The sequence below is a fragment of the Mesoplodon mirus genome (assembly GCF_964341445.2).
Source record: "Mesoplodon mirus genome assembly, chromosome: 16".
NCBI lineage: Eukaryota > Metazoa > Chordata > Mammalia > Artiodactyla > Ziphiidae > Mesoplodon > Mesoplodon mirus.
Genome location: NC_138992.1, coordinates 40456321 through 40474154, shown reverse-complemented (window position 1 = coordinate 40474154; position 17834 = coordinate 40456321). Strand labels below are relative to the sequence as shown.

At 37.6% G+C, this 17834-nt stretch overlaps 1 protein-coding gene across 3 annotated transcripts in view; it reads right to left on the bottom strand.

The window, feature by feature from the left end:
- The window catches only part of RAD54B (RAD54 homolog B), a 97404-nt gene that overhangs the window by 13853 nt on the left and 65717 nt on the right, over nucleotides 1-17834 (bottom strand). For all 3 annotated transcript variants that reach the window (XM_082601217.1, XM_082601218.1, XM_082601219.1), the window contains 5 exons: nucleotides 16867-17029; nucleotides 13091-13316; nucleotides 12613-12820; nucleotides 6024-6163; nucleotides 2243-2533 (listed from right to left, as the gene is read on the bottom strand). In XM_082601217.1, coding sequence (XP_082457343.1) covers nucleotides 2243-2533; nucleotides 6024-6163; nucleotides 12613-12820; nucleotides 13091-13316; nucleotides 16867-17029 — 1028 coding nt within the window. The remainder of the gene's footprint in view (nucleotides 1-2242; nucleotides 2534-6023; nucleotides 6164-12612; nucleotides 12821-13090; nucleotides 13317-16866; nucleotides 17030-17834) is intronic.

Below are 17834 nucleotides of genomic sequence, written 5' to 3'. Positions count from 1 at the left end.
TAATTCCCTAATTTTTTTTTTTTTTTGCAGTACGCAGGCCTCTCACTGTTGTGGCCTCTCCCGTTGCGGAGCACAGACTCTGGACGCGCAAGCTCAGCGGCCATGGCTCACGGGCCTAGCCGCTCCGCGGCATGTGGGATCTTCCCAGACCGGGGCACGAACCCGTATCCCCTGCATCGGCAGGCAGACTCTCAACCACTGCGCCACCAGGGAAGCCTGATTCCCTAATGTTTTAATGTGTGTTGTAATCCTTTAATAATACTAGAAACATCTTAAGGGCAGTGAATCAAGTAGTATAAAATGCTGGGCACAAAGTACTAATTTTAATCTGGCTTATTCCCCAAACATAGCAATATTTGGGTAAAGTCATTTGATTAAAAATACTTGGAACCCTAAGATATTTACATAACTGGGATATACATGAGAGGAGAGATGGTTGCTGGCTGCTTTGGAAAACTAAAATGCCTACACCTTGGTGAGGTTATCAAAGGACCACAGACCCAGGGTCTAATCCACAGCTTTTCATGTTCAGAAACTTGCATATGCTTAAGCTCTAGGGAAATGAGCCATACTAACCAAATTAAGAGAATGAATAAATCAGAATATAAATTTGTTGACCTATAAATGAGACCTGCCTCTTTAAACCAACTGGTCTATGCATTCTGTCCTATTAAAGGTGCATGGGGAAGCCAAATCATTAGCAGAAAGTTGTCTGGTGAATATTAAATCAAAATACAAGGGAGATGAATGATCTTAATGCACAAGTTCTTAGCCAGGAACACATAATCAGAATCACTTGGGAGAGCTTTTTTAAAATCTTCATGACTGGGTCCTACTCTCAGAGAATCTGAATCAGCTCATATGTGTCTGGGCTGGACAAATGTAGTCTTAAAAGCTTCCCTGAAGACTGTAATGTATAATCCTAATTAAGAATCAACTAACAGATAATATCTTTATGCTGAGACAGCCTGATGCACGGAGGTGCATCACAGAGACTTACCAGTTAGATTTCTCACATCAACTAGACAAGGCAATCTCTTCTCTGACTCTCTGAAACCCAATACTCTTCAGTTATGAGTTGTAATATTCAGTTATAGTTGTAATAAAAATTCATCAAATTGCCACAATAACATTATCAGGAAGTTATTATTGTCTCTGTGTTTCAGTTAAGACAAACTAAGGCTCACAGACACAACCTGGCCATGGTTAAACTTGCCTTTAGTTAAACAAGTAGTAGAGTAGGGACTGATACCTAGTTCCAACACCAAAACAGAAAACTCTCAGTACACCCCAGACTGTCTTATGTTCATTAATATCCAAATGGTCAGCTCAACTATGTAGCCATTAAAAATCATACTTGTAGAAGGCATCTAATTTGGGGAAATGTCCACAATTTATTTAGTAATAATAATAATAATAGATTTTTAAATAATAAGCATAGCATCATTAGAATTCAGTTCCTCTAGAAAAGACTACTTATGGGTATCTTTGAGTCCATTTCCTCACCCAAAAATGGGGATGGTAGTAATAGTACTTACTCCATAGAATTTTGTGAAGAATAAATAAAATAATACTCGAAAAGTACTTAGTGTTTGGTACATGGTGTTTAATAAGTATTAACTAAGATTATTAATACCAAATGTGGTTTTCTGTGGCTGGAGAGCTTTATCTCTTTGTAACAAATTATTCAAAGTGGTATTGCCAGGTCACAAGATACATAACATTTTAAGGTTTTTGATACATATTGCCAAACTGTCTCCCAGTTGTACCAATTTACATTGTAACCAGTAGATGATCTTTATTTTCTTCTTTGTGATTTTTTGAATTTTATAGATTTCATACAACTATCATGTATTACTTTTATGAGGAAAAAATAAATTATTTCTTAATGGTAAAGTCTGTATTTGTTAGCTCTAAACAAACGGACTGGCTATATTAATATAAAATAGGAAGGGAAACCAGGACCGAGCATTAGATGAGGCGCCAAAGGGCAGGGGGCACAAACTCTAGAAGGCAGAGCCTCAAGCCCATTTCATCCCTCGTTCAGCTCTATGAATATGGGCATGCTCTGAAGAACAAGCAGTAGGCTGGATAAACTCTAAAGAATCACACTGGAGAGGCTGCACAGCTTTTGGAAAACCCACAAATGCAACCCCAGGGATTAGTCCAATCTGCCCTCTTAGGTTCACATGACATAGAACCCTCAGCTCATATTCCTGATGCAGGCTCATACACTACTTACCTTTACTGAGCTGAACAAAAGGCAGGGGTGATTGCACAGTTTTTTAAGAGCTCCAATACATATTAGATGAGAACTATTTTCCAACAGTCCTTGAAGACAGAATCTGACAGCCTGAGAATTCAACAGTTTTCGATAAAGTTCAATCTGTAGGGCTCCTGGTCGGCAAAAGACTACATTCTCTATCTTAGGTGGGAGATATTTACTTATGACTTCTTGGGTTCTTCTAAGGACAAAGAGCCTAGTGAGGCAAGTAAGTTCAGCTGCTCTTCTCTCTCCTAACTCCTTTTCTTCCTATGGAAAAACAGCAGACTTAAAAGTGTTTTAGAGAAAAAAAAAAAAAAAAAAAAAAAACCACTGGGCTGGCCAAAAAGTTCCTTCAGTTTTTAAGTAAAAATAAAAGACACATTTTTCATTCTCACCAAGATCTTTATTGAACAACACATTCACCGTTTTGTTCCACTACCTACTGCCATTTTCCAGGCAACTTCATAATTCCATCTTTCCAAAACTTTCTGAATTTTTGAGCAAAGAACTGTTCCAGGTGCCTTTTACAGTCTTCTAGGGAAGTGAAATTTTTTTCCACTAAGAGAATTTTGTAAAGACTGAAATAAATGGAAATACTAAGGTGCAATGTCTGGTGAATACAGCAGATGAATCAGAACTTCCCAGCCAAGCTGTAACAGTTTTTGCCTGGTTATCAAAGAAACATACGTTCTTGCGTTATCCTGATGGAAGATTATGCGTTTTCTGTTGACTAATTCCGTATGCTTTTCGTCGAGTGCTGCTTTCGGTTGGTCTAATTGGTAGCAGTACTTGTTGGAATTAATCGTTTGGTTTTCTGGAAGGAGCTCATAATAGAGGACTCCCAATCCCACCGTATACACACATCACCTTCTTTGGATGAAGACCGGCCTTTGGTGTGGTTGGTGGTGGTTCATTTCACTTGCCCCACGATCTCTTCCATTCCACATTATTGTACAGTATCCACTTATCATCGCCCGTCACGATTTGTTTTAAAACTGGAACGTTTTCATTACGTTTAAGTAGATAATTGCATGTGGAAATACGGTCAAGAAGGTTTTTTTTTTTTTTTTTTTGCTTAACTTATGTGGAACCCAAACATCAAAGCGATTAACAAAACCAAGCTGGTGCAAATGATTTTCAATGCTTAATTTGGATATTCTGAGTATGTCGGCTATCTCCCATGTGGTTTAATGTTGATTAGTTGTTCTCAATTAATGTCTTGATTTGATCGCTATCAACTTCAACTGGTCTACCCGACCATGGAGCATCATCCAGCAAGAAATCTCCAGCACAAAACTTCACAAACCACTTTTGACACATTCAATCAGTCACAGCACCTTCTCCATACACTGCACAAATCTTTTTTCTGCATTTCAGTTGTGTTTTTACCTTTCTTGAAATAAGAAAGCATAATATGCCAAAAACGTTGCTTTTTTTCTTTCATCTTCAGTATTAAAATGGATACACAAAAAATCACCAATTCTGATAAGTTTTTTTTAAATGCACGCTGATATGACAGCTGTCACAATACAATCTAACAAAATTGTTTCAAACGAAGTTAAAGACAACTAAGCGCTACTAGAGCCAAATCTTACAGAAAAAATCAAACGAACTTTTTGGCCAACCCAGAACATGCAGTTAAATGAACGTTAAACATTTTATAATGATCAACCATTTACTAATTGCTTCCCTTCAGATTTTTTTTAAATAAAAGAAATGAAATACAGTTTAGAATAGAAAAGTCAACAATCACCTCTTTAAATGTTTAGCACAATCATTTAATTAAGTGAAGCCACAGTCTCCCAATACTTGTTTGTTTGGCTATTGCCACCATTGAGAACCACTGGAAATCAATAATCCACAAACCGAATTGTCTGAAAGTAAGCTTTTATGAGAAGACTGTAACAGTACATAGTCCTAAAATCATTATCAAAGCACTAATAGAGCAAATTCGTGGAAGAAAATATTTTAACAAGTAATCGATCCTAAAACTAAGCTTACAAGAAATTACTGACACAAGGTACTGCTGACTATTTCAAAATCATTACACATTGTTCGTTAAATAATAGTACATTTTTAAAGTCAAAATACAGTATGAATGAAATTTATGTTTAAGTTCTCTACATAGGGGACGTCCCTGGTAGTGCAGTGGTTAAGAATCTGCCTTTCAATGCAGGGGACACGGGTTCGACCCCTGGTCCGGTAAGATCCCACATGCCACGGAGCAACTAAGCCCGTGCGCCACAACTACTGAGACTGCGCACCTAGAGCCCATGCTCCGCAACGAGAAGCCACCGCAATGAAAAGCCCGCGCACCACAAGGAAGAGTAGCCCCCGACTCGCCGCAACTAGAGAAAGCCGGGCGCAGCAGTGAAGACCCAACGCAGCCCAAAAATATAAATAAATAAATAAATAAATTCTCTACATAGAATCTTTTGAGTGTATAGAACTTCACAGGGAAGCTTAAAATAAATCCCATATGTACATATTTGTTTCTATATAAATCACAGAAAATTTCCCTTATATTTTAAAACTATTCTCAATTTTTATTACAAAATAATTGGTTCACTGGAGAAAGGTCAGAAAATATAGTTATGCAAAAATAAGAAAATTAAAGCCAACTTTCATCAACCAGAAACAGCCAATGCTGCCAAGACTTTTTATGTATATCTTCAAAACCATTTTGTTTGCATAAATATGTAAATATATTAGATGTTTTATTTTTATTTGTAACAAAAACAAGATCTCAAACCACAAAGCTTCATGGGAACAACCAACCAGTTTGGCTTATCACCATATTCCCCAGTGTCTGGCACTTAGCATTTGGCCCACTTTAGGTATTTAATATGTAAGTGTTGGGTAAATAAATGAATGTGATTTTATTTTTAAATAATGTATCATAAACATTTCCCATTCTATTAAATATATGCATAAATCATTATTTTTCCTTTTATATATATATAATTTTAATTTTATTTATTTATTTATTTTTGGCTGCATTGGGTTTTCGTTGCTGCACGCGGGCTTTCTCTAGTTGCTGTGAGCAGGGGCTACTCTTCGTTGTGGTGCGCAAGGTGCACAGGCTTCTCACTGCAGTGGCTTCTCTTGTTGCAGAGCACGGGCTCTAGGTGCGTGGGCTTCAGTAGTTGTGGTGCACGGGCTTAGTTGCTCTGCAGCATGTGGGATCTTCCTGGACCAGGACTCGAACCCATGTCCCCTGCATTGGCAGGTGGATTCTTAACCACTGTGCCACCAGGGAAGCCCAATCATTATTTTTTATATAGTTCCTAGTTCATGGAAAATGCTCAGTAAATATTTATACCCAGTTTTAAGGCTTTTGATACATATTGCCAAACTATCCTCCAGTCGTACCAATTTATAATCCAATCAGTAGAGAATAGTACTCCTATGTATACTTGCTATTACAATGTAAATCTAACCAACTAAAACATCAGTAGAAAAGTACAAAAGTTACTTCATGGTTATTTGGTTTACCTCTTTCAATACCAGTAAAGATGAACGTTTTTATGTGTTTTACTGTCATTTATAATTCTCTGTGAAGTGCCTATTTATGAACCTTTTTCAAGTGATAGGGTCATTTTCTAAAGTAAGAAATGCAAAAGGAGTTGAACGATTGTGGGTAAAATTTTAAAAATCACTCCACTAATTTACTTTTTGTAAATTAAAATAATACCCAAGTTATGAATGATTTTCCCAAACTGCTCATTTTTAACCTAGTTATTAAAGTAAATTATACCTCAGAAGCAGAAGGTTGTCTTGATTTAATAATGGGTTCTTCATATATTTTTCTATAAGATGGCAAAGAGCCTAATATTCCTGGATTTACAAAATCAATTAATGCAAAAAATTCTTGGAGATCATTCTGAACTGGAGTACCTAAAGAGATAAAAGTGATGAGAGGTCAAGTTTGTGTTTTACAGTATCAGGTCTTTATAGAAATTTGTACTCTCTTCCCTAAGAACACTAAATACAAGCAAAGTCTCAAACTAAGAAAGACCAGCTAAATCAAGTTTTAAAAAATTAATAATCGTATAAAATTTTAACTCTGCTTTTAACTGTGAACTGAAGTCTATTTAGTACAGCATTTTGGCTGAGTAAAGGCTCTAGAGTCTGACTGCTTGGGTTCAAATCCTACCTGCATCACTTATTCTCTGAGTTACCCTTAAAAGTTACTTACCCCAATTTTATTTGCTGTAAAATTAGGATAATAATAGCAGCCCCTAGGGTTGTGAGGATCAAATGAGTTAATTCATATACTATTATGCCTGCAGCACAATAAACGTTCCATAACTGTTAGTTGTTATTATTATAATTGTGTGACTCTGGACAAAGTTGCTTAAGCTCTTTTAAGTTAAACTCGGGATTTTTTTCACTTATAAAAGTGGGAAGAGGGCTTCCCTGGTGGCGCAGTGGTTGGGAGTCCGCCTGCCGATGCAGGGGGCACGGGTTCGTGCCCCGGTCTGGGAGGGTCCCACATGCCGCGGAGTGGCTGGGCCCGTGGGCCATGGCCGCTGGGCCTGCGCGTCCGGAGCCTGTGCTCTGCAACGGGAGGGGCCACAACAGTGAGAAGCCCACATACCGCAAAAAAAAAAAAAAAGTGGGAAGATAATAATTTCCCAGTGGTGTTACAATGAAAAGTAAAGACAATGGATGTGAAGTGCCTGACATTTAGTAGACACAGTGAATGGTACTTATTAATACCTTACAAAGTTATCAGATAAAATTGGGATCTTCATTGATCCTAAAGACTGACACAGACTGTAACGGATTGATATACCCTGCACATACTACATACTCAATAACATTCGGCTAACTAATTTTCAAAAAGACACTAGCATGTTTCACTAATTATAATAATATCAAGTGAACATATATATCAGCATAGTAAAACAGCATAATTTCAGATGAGTTTCAAATAACAGACTACAAAAAGTTGTCCAAAGATATAAATAATAGAAGTAAATAAAAATGCACTTATTTCAATAACAGACAACACGAATTTTTACAATGTTAAGGAGTTTCATGATCACTTCCTTTGAAAGTCAATGCATAGACTCGAGGTTGGACCAATGCTTACTAATTTTTTTTAATACACCTAGTTAGTTCTAAATTTTTTTAGACACATCATAGAATTAGAGAAAATATATTTATATTGGTATGCATTTTGTTAAACCTTTAAAAGAATATCCATGACAAGGATTAATAAAAATAGGGGGAATAGGAAAAGCAAGAAGGAAAGAAGGGAACGAAAGGTACAAGGATCATTGTGGTTGGCTTCCAGACAGTCACCCAAATGATGAATCCAAGCTCATCATGGTAGTTCTACCCCTTCGCCAATGACTTATATAAGAACGGGTTTGCCTTAGACTGGGTTCTCAGAAGCAGAGCCTGAGATAAGGATTAGGCACACATGATTTATGGAGAAATTATTCTCAGGAGAAAGGGAATAATGGAATCAGAAAATGCAGGGGAAGAAACTAACAATTTAGCTTGAGCAAAATTACAGGGAGCCTTAGAGCATAAACTGCATTATAAAGTTGCTCCTGAAATTATCCTGAGGCAAAGGAGATGGCATTTTACTTGCTCCTCTATACGAGTCAATCACTGATCAAGCTGCAGGGGAGAGAAGGACCTCTCACTCAACCAATGATAATTCTCCAGAAAAGGCAGGAGACATGGGTTGTTTAATCAACAGTTCCAGCAGCTATGGGGTGGGTCCAACAGCCCAGAAAAGGGGAGCTCGTGGGGCACCGACAGTTTCCACCAACCATATGTGACCCATCCTGTCCAATGAGATATAAAAGGAAGTCAGGGAGGAGCCTGGGAGGACCCTGTTCTCCTTTAAATATCACCACATCTAGATGTGATGTCTGCAACTGCTCTGGCCACTTGTTACAAGCATGAATATGAAGTCAACATCAAACGTGGCACAGCAGAGAACAAAAAGAATCAGAATCCTTGACAACACTGTTGAGCTGATGTATCCCCACCCCTGGAACATGCCCTAGCTCTAGACCTGCAGTTATGTGGGAGAATAAGCACATTTGATCCACATATCTGTTACTTACACCTGAAATCACGCCAACTGATACACAAGGGAAAGAGGCAAAAGCAAAGCTGGAAAAAAGAAAGGCAGACCATAAGAAGGGGATCAGAAAAAGGATTTAGGGCAGAAAATAATAAGGAAAAAGACTAAAGAAGAAAAAGAAAAGAAAAGAAGGGCCTACAAGATAGCCAGTACACTAGTATAGTATCATTCTGAGTTGTCACAAATGTTGTCTAGAAGTAGTTTAGTCCCCAGTTCGCTGCGTTTAGTATTCTTTTCTAATTCTAGACTATGCAGAACCTGTAGAAGAAGCTAAATAATATAACATTAATAAAAGTCGAGCAGCAAAGTCCTGTGACAAGAAAAAAGGAAACACTAAAGATTTTCAAGTAAAGTTTGTATGTTTACTAAAACTATTTTCAGGGCTATGGAAGTGAAACTTCTAGGGAAATTGAGAGAACTCTTTCTCTTTCCCTACCTCTATCCCAGCAATAAAAGCTTTTTCTTTGTTTTATTGTTTACTTTTTAAGGAGACATAAATCTACCACCCAACCCAAGTACTGGAACATTGCTAATAACCTACAGCTGTATCCGCATCTATTATCTCCATAAAAAGCTCTAAGAGCTCTTTATACATATTCATACATGTATCTTTCCTTCAGGTCCTATAATTCCACTTCTAGGAATCTATATAGAAAAGTATGTGCTTGTAGATATCCATCACCACATTTCAAAATTATGCACTATCATAGGAAAATGTTTACATTAAGTGTATTTTGGTGTGCATGTGTGTCTATGAATAAAGACAGATTTTGTATGTATATATAAAAAAGAAATATATATGTATGTTCTCTGTGTGCATGCGTGTGTGTGAATAACGAAACATGACAAAATATTAATGGCTCATTAAGAAATTGAGATTGAAGGATGATTTCCATTCTCTAGTTTCTAAGCATGCTATAATATAGCAATATGTCTATGTATCTGTGTGTGTCTGTGTCTGTGTGTGGTATATATTTTTAACTCTCACTTTTTAATGAGAACTTTGCTTCAAATCTCAGATTTTTCTTTTTTATAATATAAAGAAAGGATATCTAACAGCTAATGAAGGATATCTAACATAATAAGATATTGTGGATTGAACTGTGTCCCCTCAAAATTCATATGTTGAAGCCCTAATTCCCAATGTGACTATATTTGGAAACAGGGCCTTTTAGGAGGTAATTAAGGTTAAAGAAGCTCATAAGGGTGGAGCCCTAATCCAATATGACTTGTATCCTTTCAAGAAGAGAGAAAGACATAGGGATGCACACACTCAGAGAACAGGCCATGAGAGGACCCAGCGAGCAGATGGTCATCTGCAAGGTGAGGAGAGAGGCCTTAGGAGAAACCAAACCTGCTGACATCTTGACACTGGACTTCCAGCTTCCAGAACTGTGAGAAAATACATTTCTGTCATTAAAGAAATTTACACCCAGTCTGTGGTATTTTGTTACGGCAGCCCTAGAAGTCTAATACACCTCTATTAAATTTTAATTTAATTTAATTTTAATTTTAAAATTTCCAGTAAATATTAACTAAATATTCTTCACAACACTGGCCTAGATAGCAGCAGGAAACAAAATCAAATTACTTTCATTTGATTCTTAGATAGCTTCTGAGCACCTATTATATATGTAGCACTGTACATACTCATACAAATGTTACTTCCTAATAAGACACAAATCACATTGGGAGTAAGATATCCTGCCACTGTAAAAAAGAAGAATTTATTCAGGCAATTCTAAGGAGATAAAAACCAACTGTAGGTATTTCTATTTATTTATTTATTTATTTATTTATTTTTGCGGTACACGGGCCTCTCACTGCCGTGGCCTCTCCCATTGCGGAGCACAGGCTCCGGACACGCAGGCTCAGCGGCCATGGCTCACGGGCCCAGCCACTCCGCTGCATGTGGGATCTTCCCGGAGCGGGGCACGAACCCGTGTCCCCTGCATCGGCAGGCAGACTCTCAACCACTGCACCACCAGGGAAGCCCTGTAGGTAGTTCTAAATGTAAGAGGTTAGTTAGTGCTAGTTTTCACCTACATTCACAGCTCAGGAGCAACAGAGACAAGGACAGGAAAACAGAAACAAGATAAAGAAGACGAAGTACAAATAAAGGGGGCAATGCTAATTCCTCAAAGGAAACAATCTCACTGGTCATCATCAGGACAGTCCTTCTGAATGAAGTCCCAGAATCATTTTCTACTGAAAATATTAAATTTCATTTGTAACGCTAGTTGAATTGGTATTTGCTTATAACTGAGAATATTAGTAAAACTGTCCGTTTTTGCTAAAGGACATTATCTGTTTTTCAAATAGAGGAGAATCTATTATTTTTTTTATTATTCTATTATTATTACCTAAAAGTAATCTTTTAGGAGAGTTTCTCACTTTCCCTTTTTATTTCTTTTTCTTTCCCCTTCGAATGTCAATCTTTTTAACTCCATAGCTGTTACTACTCTTTAAATAAGCAATATTGACCCCACATTGAGCAGTAAAAAGAAACAGTCTCTGCTTTTTTCTTCCAACACAGTGTAACTAAATTCAGCTAAATCTTTTTTCCATTGCTTTTCTGGCCCCAAGGATCTCAAAATCAAAAGATAGTCAAGAAGTATAAGGAATCCACTTAGTTTCTCAAATAGCCAAAGATACAGAAATTAGAAATTACCTAGATTAAGTTTTCCATTTCCCCAACTCATTTTTTTCTTTAAAAATAGCCTCTACTGGGGCTTCCCTGGTGGCGCAGTGGTTGAGAGTCCGGCTGCCGATGCAGGGGACATGGGTTCGTGCCCCGGTCCGGGAAGATCCCACATGCCGTGGAGCAGCTGGGCCCATGAGCCATGGCCGCTGAGCCTGCGTGTCGTCGCGGAGCCTGTGCTCTGCAACGGGAGAGGCCACAACAGTGAGAGGCCCAAGTACCACAAAAAAAAAAAAAAAAAAAAAAAAAATAGCCTCTACTAAATGTTCAAAGTCTGTTTTTCTATTCTCTGGTTTCCATATCACCAGTATTACTGACAAACATTTGTTGAACATCTACTAAATTTTGGGGGTAGATATAACTGTGAGATTTGAACCCTGTCCTTTTTATCTTTATTATCTTTAAGTGACTAAATGTGAAGAATGTAAAGGTCATTTAACAGTTCCCAAAATCATTTCTAAAAAGCAAATATAGTTTTAAAAATCACATTTGGTAATGGCTAATACAATCCTTCTTCACAAATTGGAAGTCAAATGATCACAAATTACTTAAAGATGGGAACCCTCCACACCCCAACTCAACGAGAGCACAACAGGGGGGGTTTTCTCTGTTGCTCCAGGACATACTTCTACCCTAAAGATGTGGAATGGAGGAATAAACTCTTGGTCACACCCTGTCTCCCTCCTCATTTAAACTTCAGAGGAGAGCTCTGACATGCATATAGGACACATGAAGGACACCATGAGATATGATGTAATAAGGATAATCATGCCCTACCCATCCCTTCCAAGAGGATTAAAGATGATAGGGAAATAGAGCCGTAAATAGAAAACGGAAGGGTCGCAAACCTTAGTAATGAATACAACTCTCTTCTTTCCTCTGCTACCACATAAGACCAAAGTGAGGTGTGGGAGAAAAGCTACACTGAGTTATTCAGGCCTAATTCTAGTCTAGGCCTTAAGCTAAAAAGGATTGGGTAGAAAAGGATTCTTGTATTTACAGTCTATCTCATCCTTCCAGACAATCTGGGCCAGAAGCTTTGGCCAGCAAAAAACCATATGCATACAGCACAAACATATAAAAATAAAGGATATTTATATTAAACACTTACCATGTATAGGGTAGTCTTCCAGGAACTTTACATGGATTAACTCATTTGACCCTCACAACAACTCTATGAAGTAGATGGTCTTACTATCCCTATTCCACACATAAGGAAATTGAGGTACAGAGAAGTATAACTTGCCCAAAGTTGCACAGACTTGGAAACCAAGCACAAGCAGTCTAGTCCCATCTCCTACCTTCTTTACCATGACACCATTGTGTTTATTCCTCAAAGAATCCAAAATCTGGATTGCAGAACATTACATAGGATTTAAATAATTCAGAATCCTACCAAGACTCAACTAACATAGGTTTATTAGTATGAATTCCACTCAATACCATCAAGTCTCTGGATGCCAAACATCATATTACAAGTTCTGCATATTCACTAGGCAAAAATACCATCATATCTCCCCAAAAGTAAATACAGACCAGTTAGAATTATCCTTTTCTCACAGGCGAGGCTAATGAGGGCTGTAGCTGTCTTAATGGTACTGTTCTTCAAACGATGCCCTTCATCACAAATTAGAAGATCAAATTTTATATTCTTAATTTGATCCAGGGAACGAAGTATCATTTCGTAACTGATGATAAGAACAGAATAAAATGGAGATTTGGTGAATTCTTCTACTTTGTGGTCCTAAAAAAAAAAAAAAGATAATATTTAACAAATCATGGGCAAAAACTGTGTGAAATCAAATTTAAGCAGCGTATTCCTGACAACCATTAACTAGGTATTAGAATATGTTAACTCATGACCAAATTGTAGGGCAAGATTCCATTTATCTGCAAAGGGTCAGAGTTACTTACACTTGAAAAACTGCTACGTAGAGAGTGAAAACTGCAGTATTGATTTGAAAATCTAGAGATTTAGTAAATGACCAGGGCTAAACTTTTAAAAGTCTCTTACCTGATCAACAGTAAATATCTTGATCCTTTCACTTCCTAGCCATTTTTGAAATTCTTTCCTCCAATTATTCACCAAGCTTCCAGGTGAGACAATAAGTGTCTTCTTTATTACTGGCTTGCCACCGTAGGGTCCCTGACACTGTAGAGTCCAGATGAGCGAAATACATTGCAATGTTTTCCCTAAACCCATTTCATCAGCAAGAATAGCTCCACATCTGCCATTCACCCTATGAGAAATAATTATACTTCCTTCAATTACAAAAGGAAAATATTTTATGTCCCTAACATCATCACCTATTAGTCAAGAACCAGAAGTTGATATTTTGTACGTAGGATGAATTCTAGCTCCCACTAAACACTTTTTCTAGCTCTTCAATCAGCTGATTTATGACATATCTCTTTTTTGCACTTTGCTAATTATATTCATTACATATTTGTCAACTAAATTACTAAAACAACTTGAAATTAGAGTTGAATCTAAATCATCTGTTACTATCATGTATCTATATTTAGAGATTAGAAATGAATCCCAATTTTATATCTACTTTGAATAATTTAACTATAACCATGCTTCTCATCACCAACAGTTGAGCAGTTTTTATCAGTTACAGTATTAGATATCAAAACAGTTTAAAATATATTGAAATGTAAACCAGAAAGATCTATTGGTCTGTATTTATGATTCTCTGGCAGTAAATGAAGTCCTCAACCAAAACAGCTCCTTGAGCTGTAAGAAATATTAAACACTAACTATTTGATCTAATACATGTAATTTAGTAAAACTCTCATCCAACAAACCTACTTGGTTAATGTAATTTAAAATTAAATATTATAAGGAATATAATAATAAGTAAGTGGCATTTTATACCACTTCATAGTTTTTAAAGCTCTTTGAATGTATTAGATATACATTTTAAAAGTTACAAAATCCAAAGGAATTAAGGATATTACCAAAAATATGTGTAGTTTGTTAATCCATTGTATTTCTTACTAGTAGAAAGAATAACCAAAAACAATTTTATAGGGGACTTCCCTGGTGGCCCTGTGATTAAGAATCTGCCTTTCAATGCAGGGGATGCGGGTTCGATCCTTGGTCAGGGAACTAAGATCCCACATGCAACGGGGCAAGTAAGCCTGCGCACCACAACTACTGAGCCCACGAGCTCTGGAGCCTGCACACCACAACTAGAGAGAAGCCTGCGCACTGCAACAAAGAGCCCGCACGCCGCAATGAAAGATCCCACAGGCCTCAACTAAGACCCGACGCAGCCAAAAAAAAAAACACACACACACACAATTTTATATATGTTCTCCATTTCAAAGGGTAGAGAAAAAATTACAAACATGCATCATAACCACTATTATTATTTTAGATCAACAATTTGCCACTGCAAGATGTCAGCTAACTGAGACATAGTGAGTGGCAGAGAGAAAATAGTGATCCGTCATCCACCATCCATCATCCATCATCATGGTATAGGAAAGAGAACAGGAAGACTTCCCTTGAAGAAGACGAAACTTGAGCAGAGTTTTAAAGGTAAATAGGAATTCACTACATTAATCAGGTAGATCAGTATAGTTGGAGCTTGAACTGAATTCCAAGCAAGAAAATAAAAGCTAGGAAGCTGGCAAAATAGGAAGAAGACAGAAGATGAGGATACTTATCCTTGAAAGCTCAGACTGTATCTTATAGGTCAGAATCTCCCAAACATCAGTCTTTCATGACTACCATTACAATTTTTTGCCATACATGTGATACTACGTTATTATTTATTATTTTTCTTTAAATCAACTCACTTTTTTACTTAGATTTATTTGAAAACTTTCTAAGCACAATTTATCTGGGAAACAAAAAGTTTAATGTGCTATTTCTTTCTAATTATTCATTAACTCAATATGCTACTATTAAAAGTAAAAAATAAAGTTTGTCCATGTATACCTAAAATGATCCCATACACAACCCAGTAAAGTGCATATCACAGATTAGGAAACACTGCTCTAAGTTCTGAGAATTGTAATAATTTTAAGCAAGGAAATGCCATGTTCAGAATTGTTTTCAGAAAAATCAAGCTGGTGATAAGGAGAATGAATCTGAGAAGTATCAGAAGCAGATACACAAGTTAGAAACCATTGCAATAGTCCAGATAAAATATAATTTTATGACACCAGTTATTAGAGCTGCTACAGTGAGGTGCCAGAAATAATTAGGACCCAAATGATATTTGGGAGGTCAAAATAATCAAAAGTTTAGGTTTGATTAGATAGAGAAGGTGAGAGAGAAGAAATCAAATATGGTTCTCAGGCCAAGTGAGATAAGATCTCCAAAAGGAAGAACAGATTTGAGAAAGAACATGAATCTAGAAAGTTTCTAGGAAATAGTTTTCCCTTAACTTGTCATCATTCAACGGGTTCTTAGAGTTTGGGGGAATTTACATTTCCAACTCCCTAGTAAATGACCAATATAAAAATCAAGGTCCTATGCATTAAAAAAAAAAACAAAAAAGGACTGGAAGGAAATGTACTAACATGTTAGCAGAGACCTTTGATTTCTTTTTACCCCCTTTGTCTGGTTTGTATGTATGTATGTGTCTTCTATTGATACTTCAACTGTACTTCGACTACAATTCTTTAAGAAAACTCAATTTTAAAAGGGGAGGAGGGGGACTTCCCTGGTGGTGCAGTGCTTAGGAATCCGCCTGCCAATGCAGGGGACATGGGTTTGATCCCTGGTCCGGGAAGATCCCACATGCCGTGGAACAACTAAGTCAGTGAGCCACAACTACTGAGCCTGAACTCTCGAGCCTGCAAGCCACAACTACTGAGCCCACATGCCACAACTACTGAAGCCCACGTGCCTAGAGGCCGTGCTCCGCAACAAGAGAGGCCACCGCAATGAGAAGCCTGCACACCATAATGAAGAGTAGCCCCCACTCGCGGCAACTAGAGAAAGCCCGTGCACTGCAACGAAGACCCAACGCAGCCAAAAATAAGTTAAAAAATAAATTTAAAAATAAAATCTGCTTAAAAAAAGCTGGGTGGAGGGCTTCCCTGGTGGCGCAGTGGTTGGGAGTCCGCCTGCCGATGCAGGGGACGCAGGTTCGTGCCCCGGTCCGGGAGTATCCCACATGCCACGGATCAGCTGGTCCCGTGAGCCGTGGCCGCTGGGACTGCGCGTCCGGAGCCTCTGCTCCACAGCGGGAGAGGCCACAACAGTGAGAGGCCCGCATACCGCAAAAAAAAAAAAAAAAAAAAAAAGCTGGGGGTAAGGAGGGACTCTTTCTTTGTGTGTGTAAGTAGAGGTGAGATAAGAAGAAAATCTTTTTGCAAAATCTTCATAAGCCGTATGCCCAGTGCCTAGAAAGACGTCTGGCACACAGCATCCATCAAGAACTACCTGCGGTGGGCTTCCCTAGTAGCGCAGTGGTTCAGAGTCCGCCTGCCGATGCAGGGGACACGGGTTCATGCCCCGGTCCGGGAAGATCCCACATGCCGTGGAACGGCTGGGCCCGTGAGCCATGGCCACTGAGCCTGTGCGTCCGGAGCCTGTGCTCCGCAACGGGAGAGGCCACAACGGTGAGAGGCCCGCGTACCACAAAAAAAAAAAAAAAAAAAAGAACTACCTGCGGAATAAACATACACATTAAGTACCATTTGCCATTCCTACCAACTAAAATATGTGCGGTACCCACTGAGACGCATTATATATCAGGCTTGTCCTAGAAAACCATTATGTTACAGGTTAAATCAAAGCTCAGATTAAACAAATTATTTTCCTACCTCATTCCCATCACACATTCATAAAGGAATATGATCCCTTCTTTCTGATGTGGTCGAAGGTGAAATACAAGGTGAGGATCTATCACTACATCCACAACAGGAAAACGGTTCTTATTGAACATCCACTGGTGATTATTATCTGGTCGTAGCATAACAAGGGAACCTTAAGAAAAAGAGAAAAGTATAATTATAAATGTATTCCAATTTCACTCTGTCAGTAACTACATTACCTTTGCTCTTGTGGCAAAAAAACTTTGAAATTCAGTAACATCAATACTAAGCAAAGGTACAAAATTAAAAAAATAAAATCTCTTGCCTTATTGATGTAAGATTTCATGCAAAGAATTGCGAAGAGCTTTCCAAACTTCATGCCCAAAAGTGCTTTGAAACCACTGAAATTCACTGTTGTCTAATAAAGAATTCAGCCACAACACTTAATAGTGCAGTATTCAGAGCAAAGAGAACTATTTCCAACTCAAAGCACAGGTTGGAACTTTGCCAAGATGCTCTTTCTAATGCTCACAGCTTCTTATTCTGGAAAGGCTTTCCAAATTTAAAATAAAGGCTCCCTTTTTTCATTCTTGTGCTCACTAACAATGACCATTACTCCTATTATTCAGAAGAACTGAGAAAGAATGACAAATTTTCCATTGACTTCACCACCATTATTTGCTTAAAGTTAATTACTTCATTCATAAATGTAAAATTCATGAATCTTTGCAAAGCAGCATGAAGTAACCTTCAAATAACAATGTAATTCTTTAGAAATATGCTAATACAATTTATAAGATTTATTAAAAGTCACCCCAAAAAACAAAATCAAACATAACTAGAAAGCCAGTCTCAACTGATAAATCTGAAATCAGAAAATAAACTCATCAAAATAATTTTTTGGATATATTTGTATGTCTACATCATGGTTAAACAAAATAAATTTTAAAAAATAAAAAGAAAAAAAGAGAACAAAG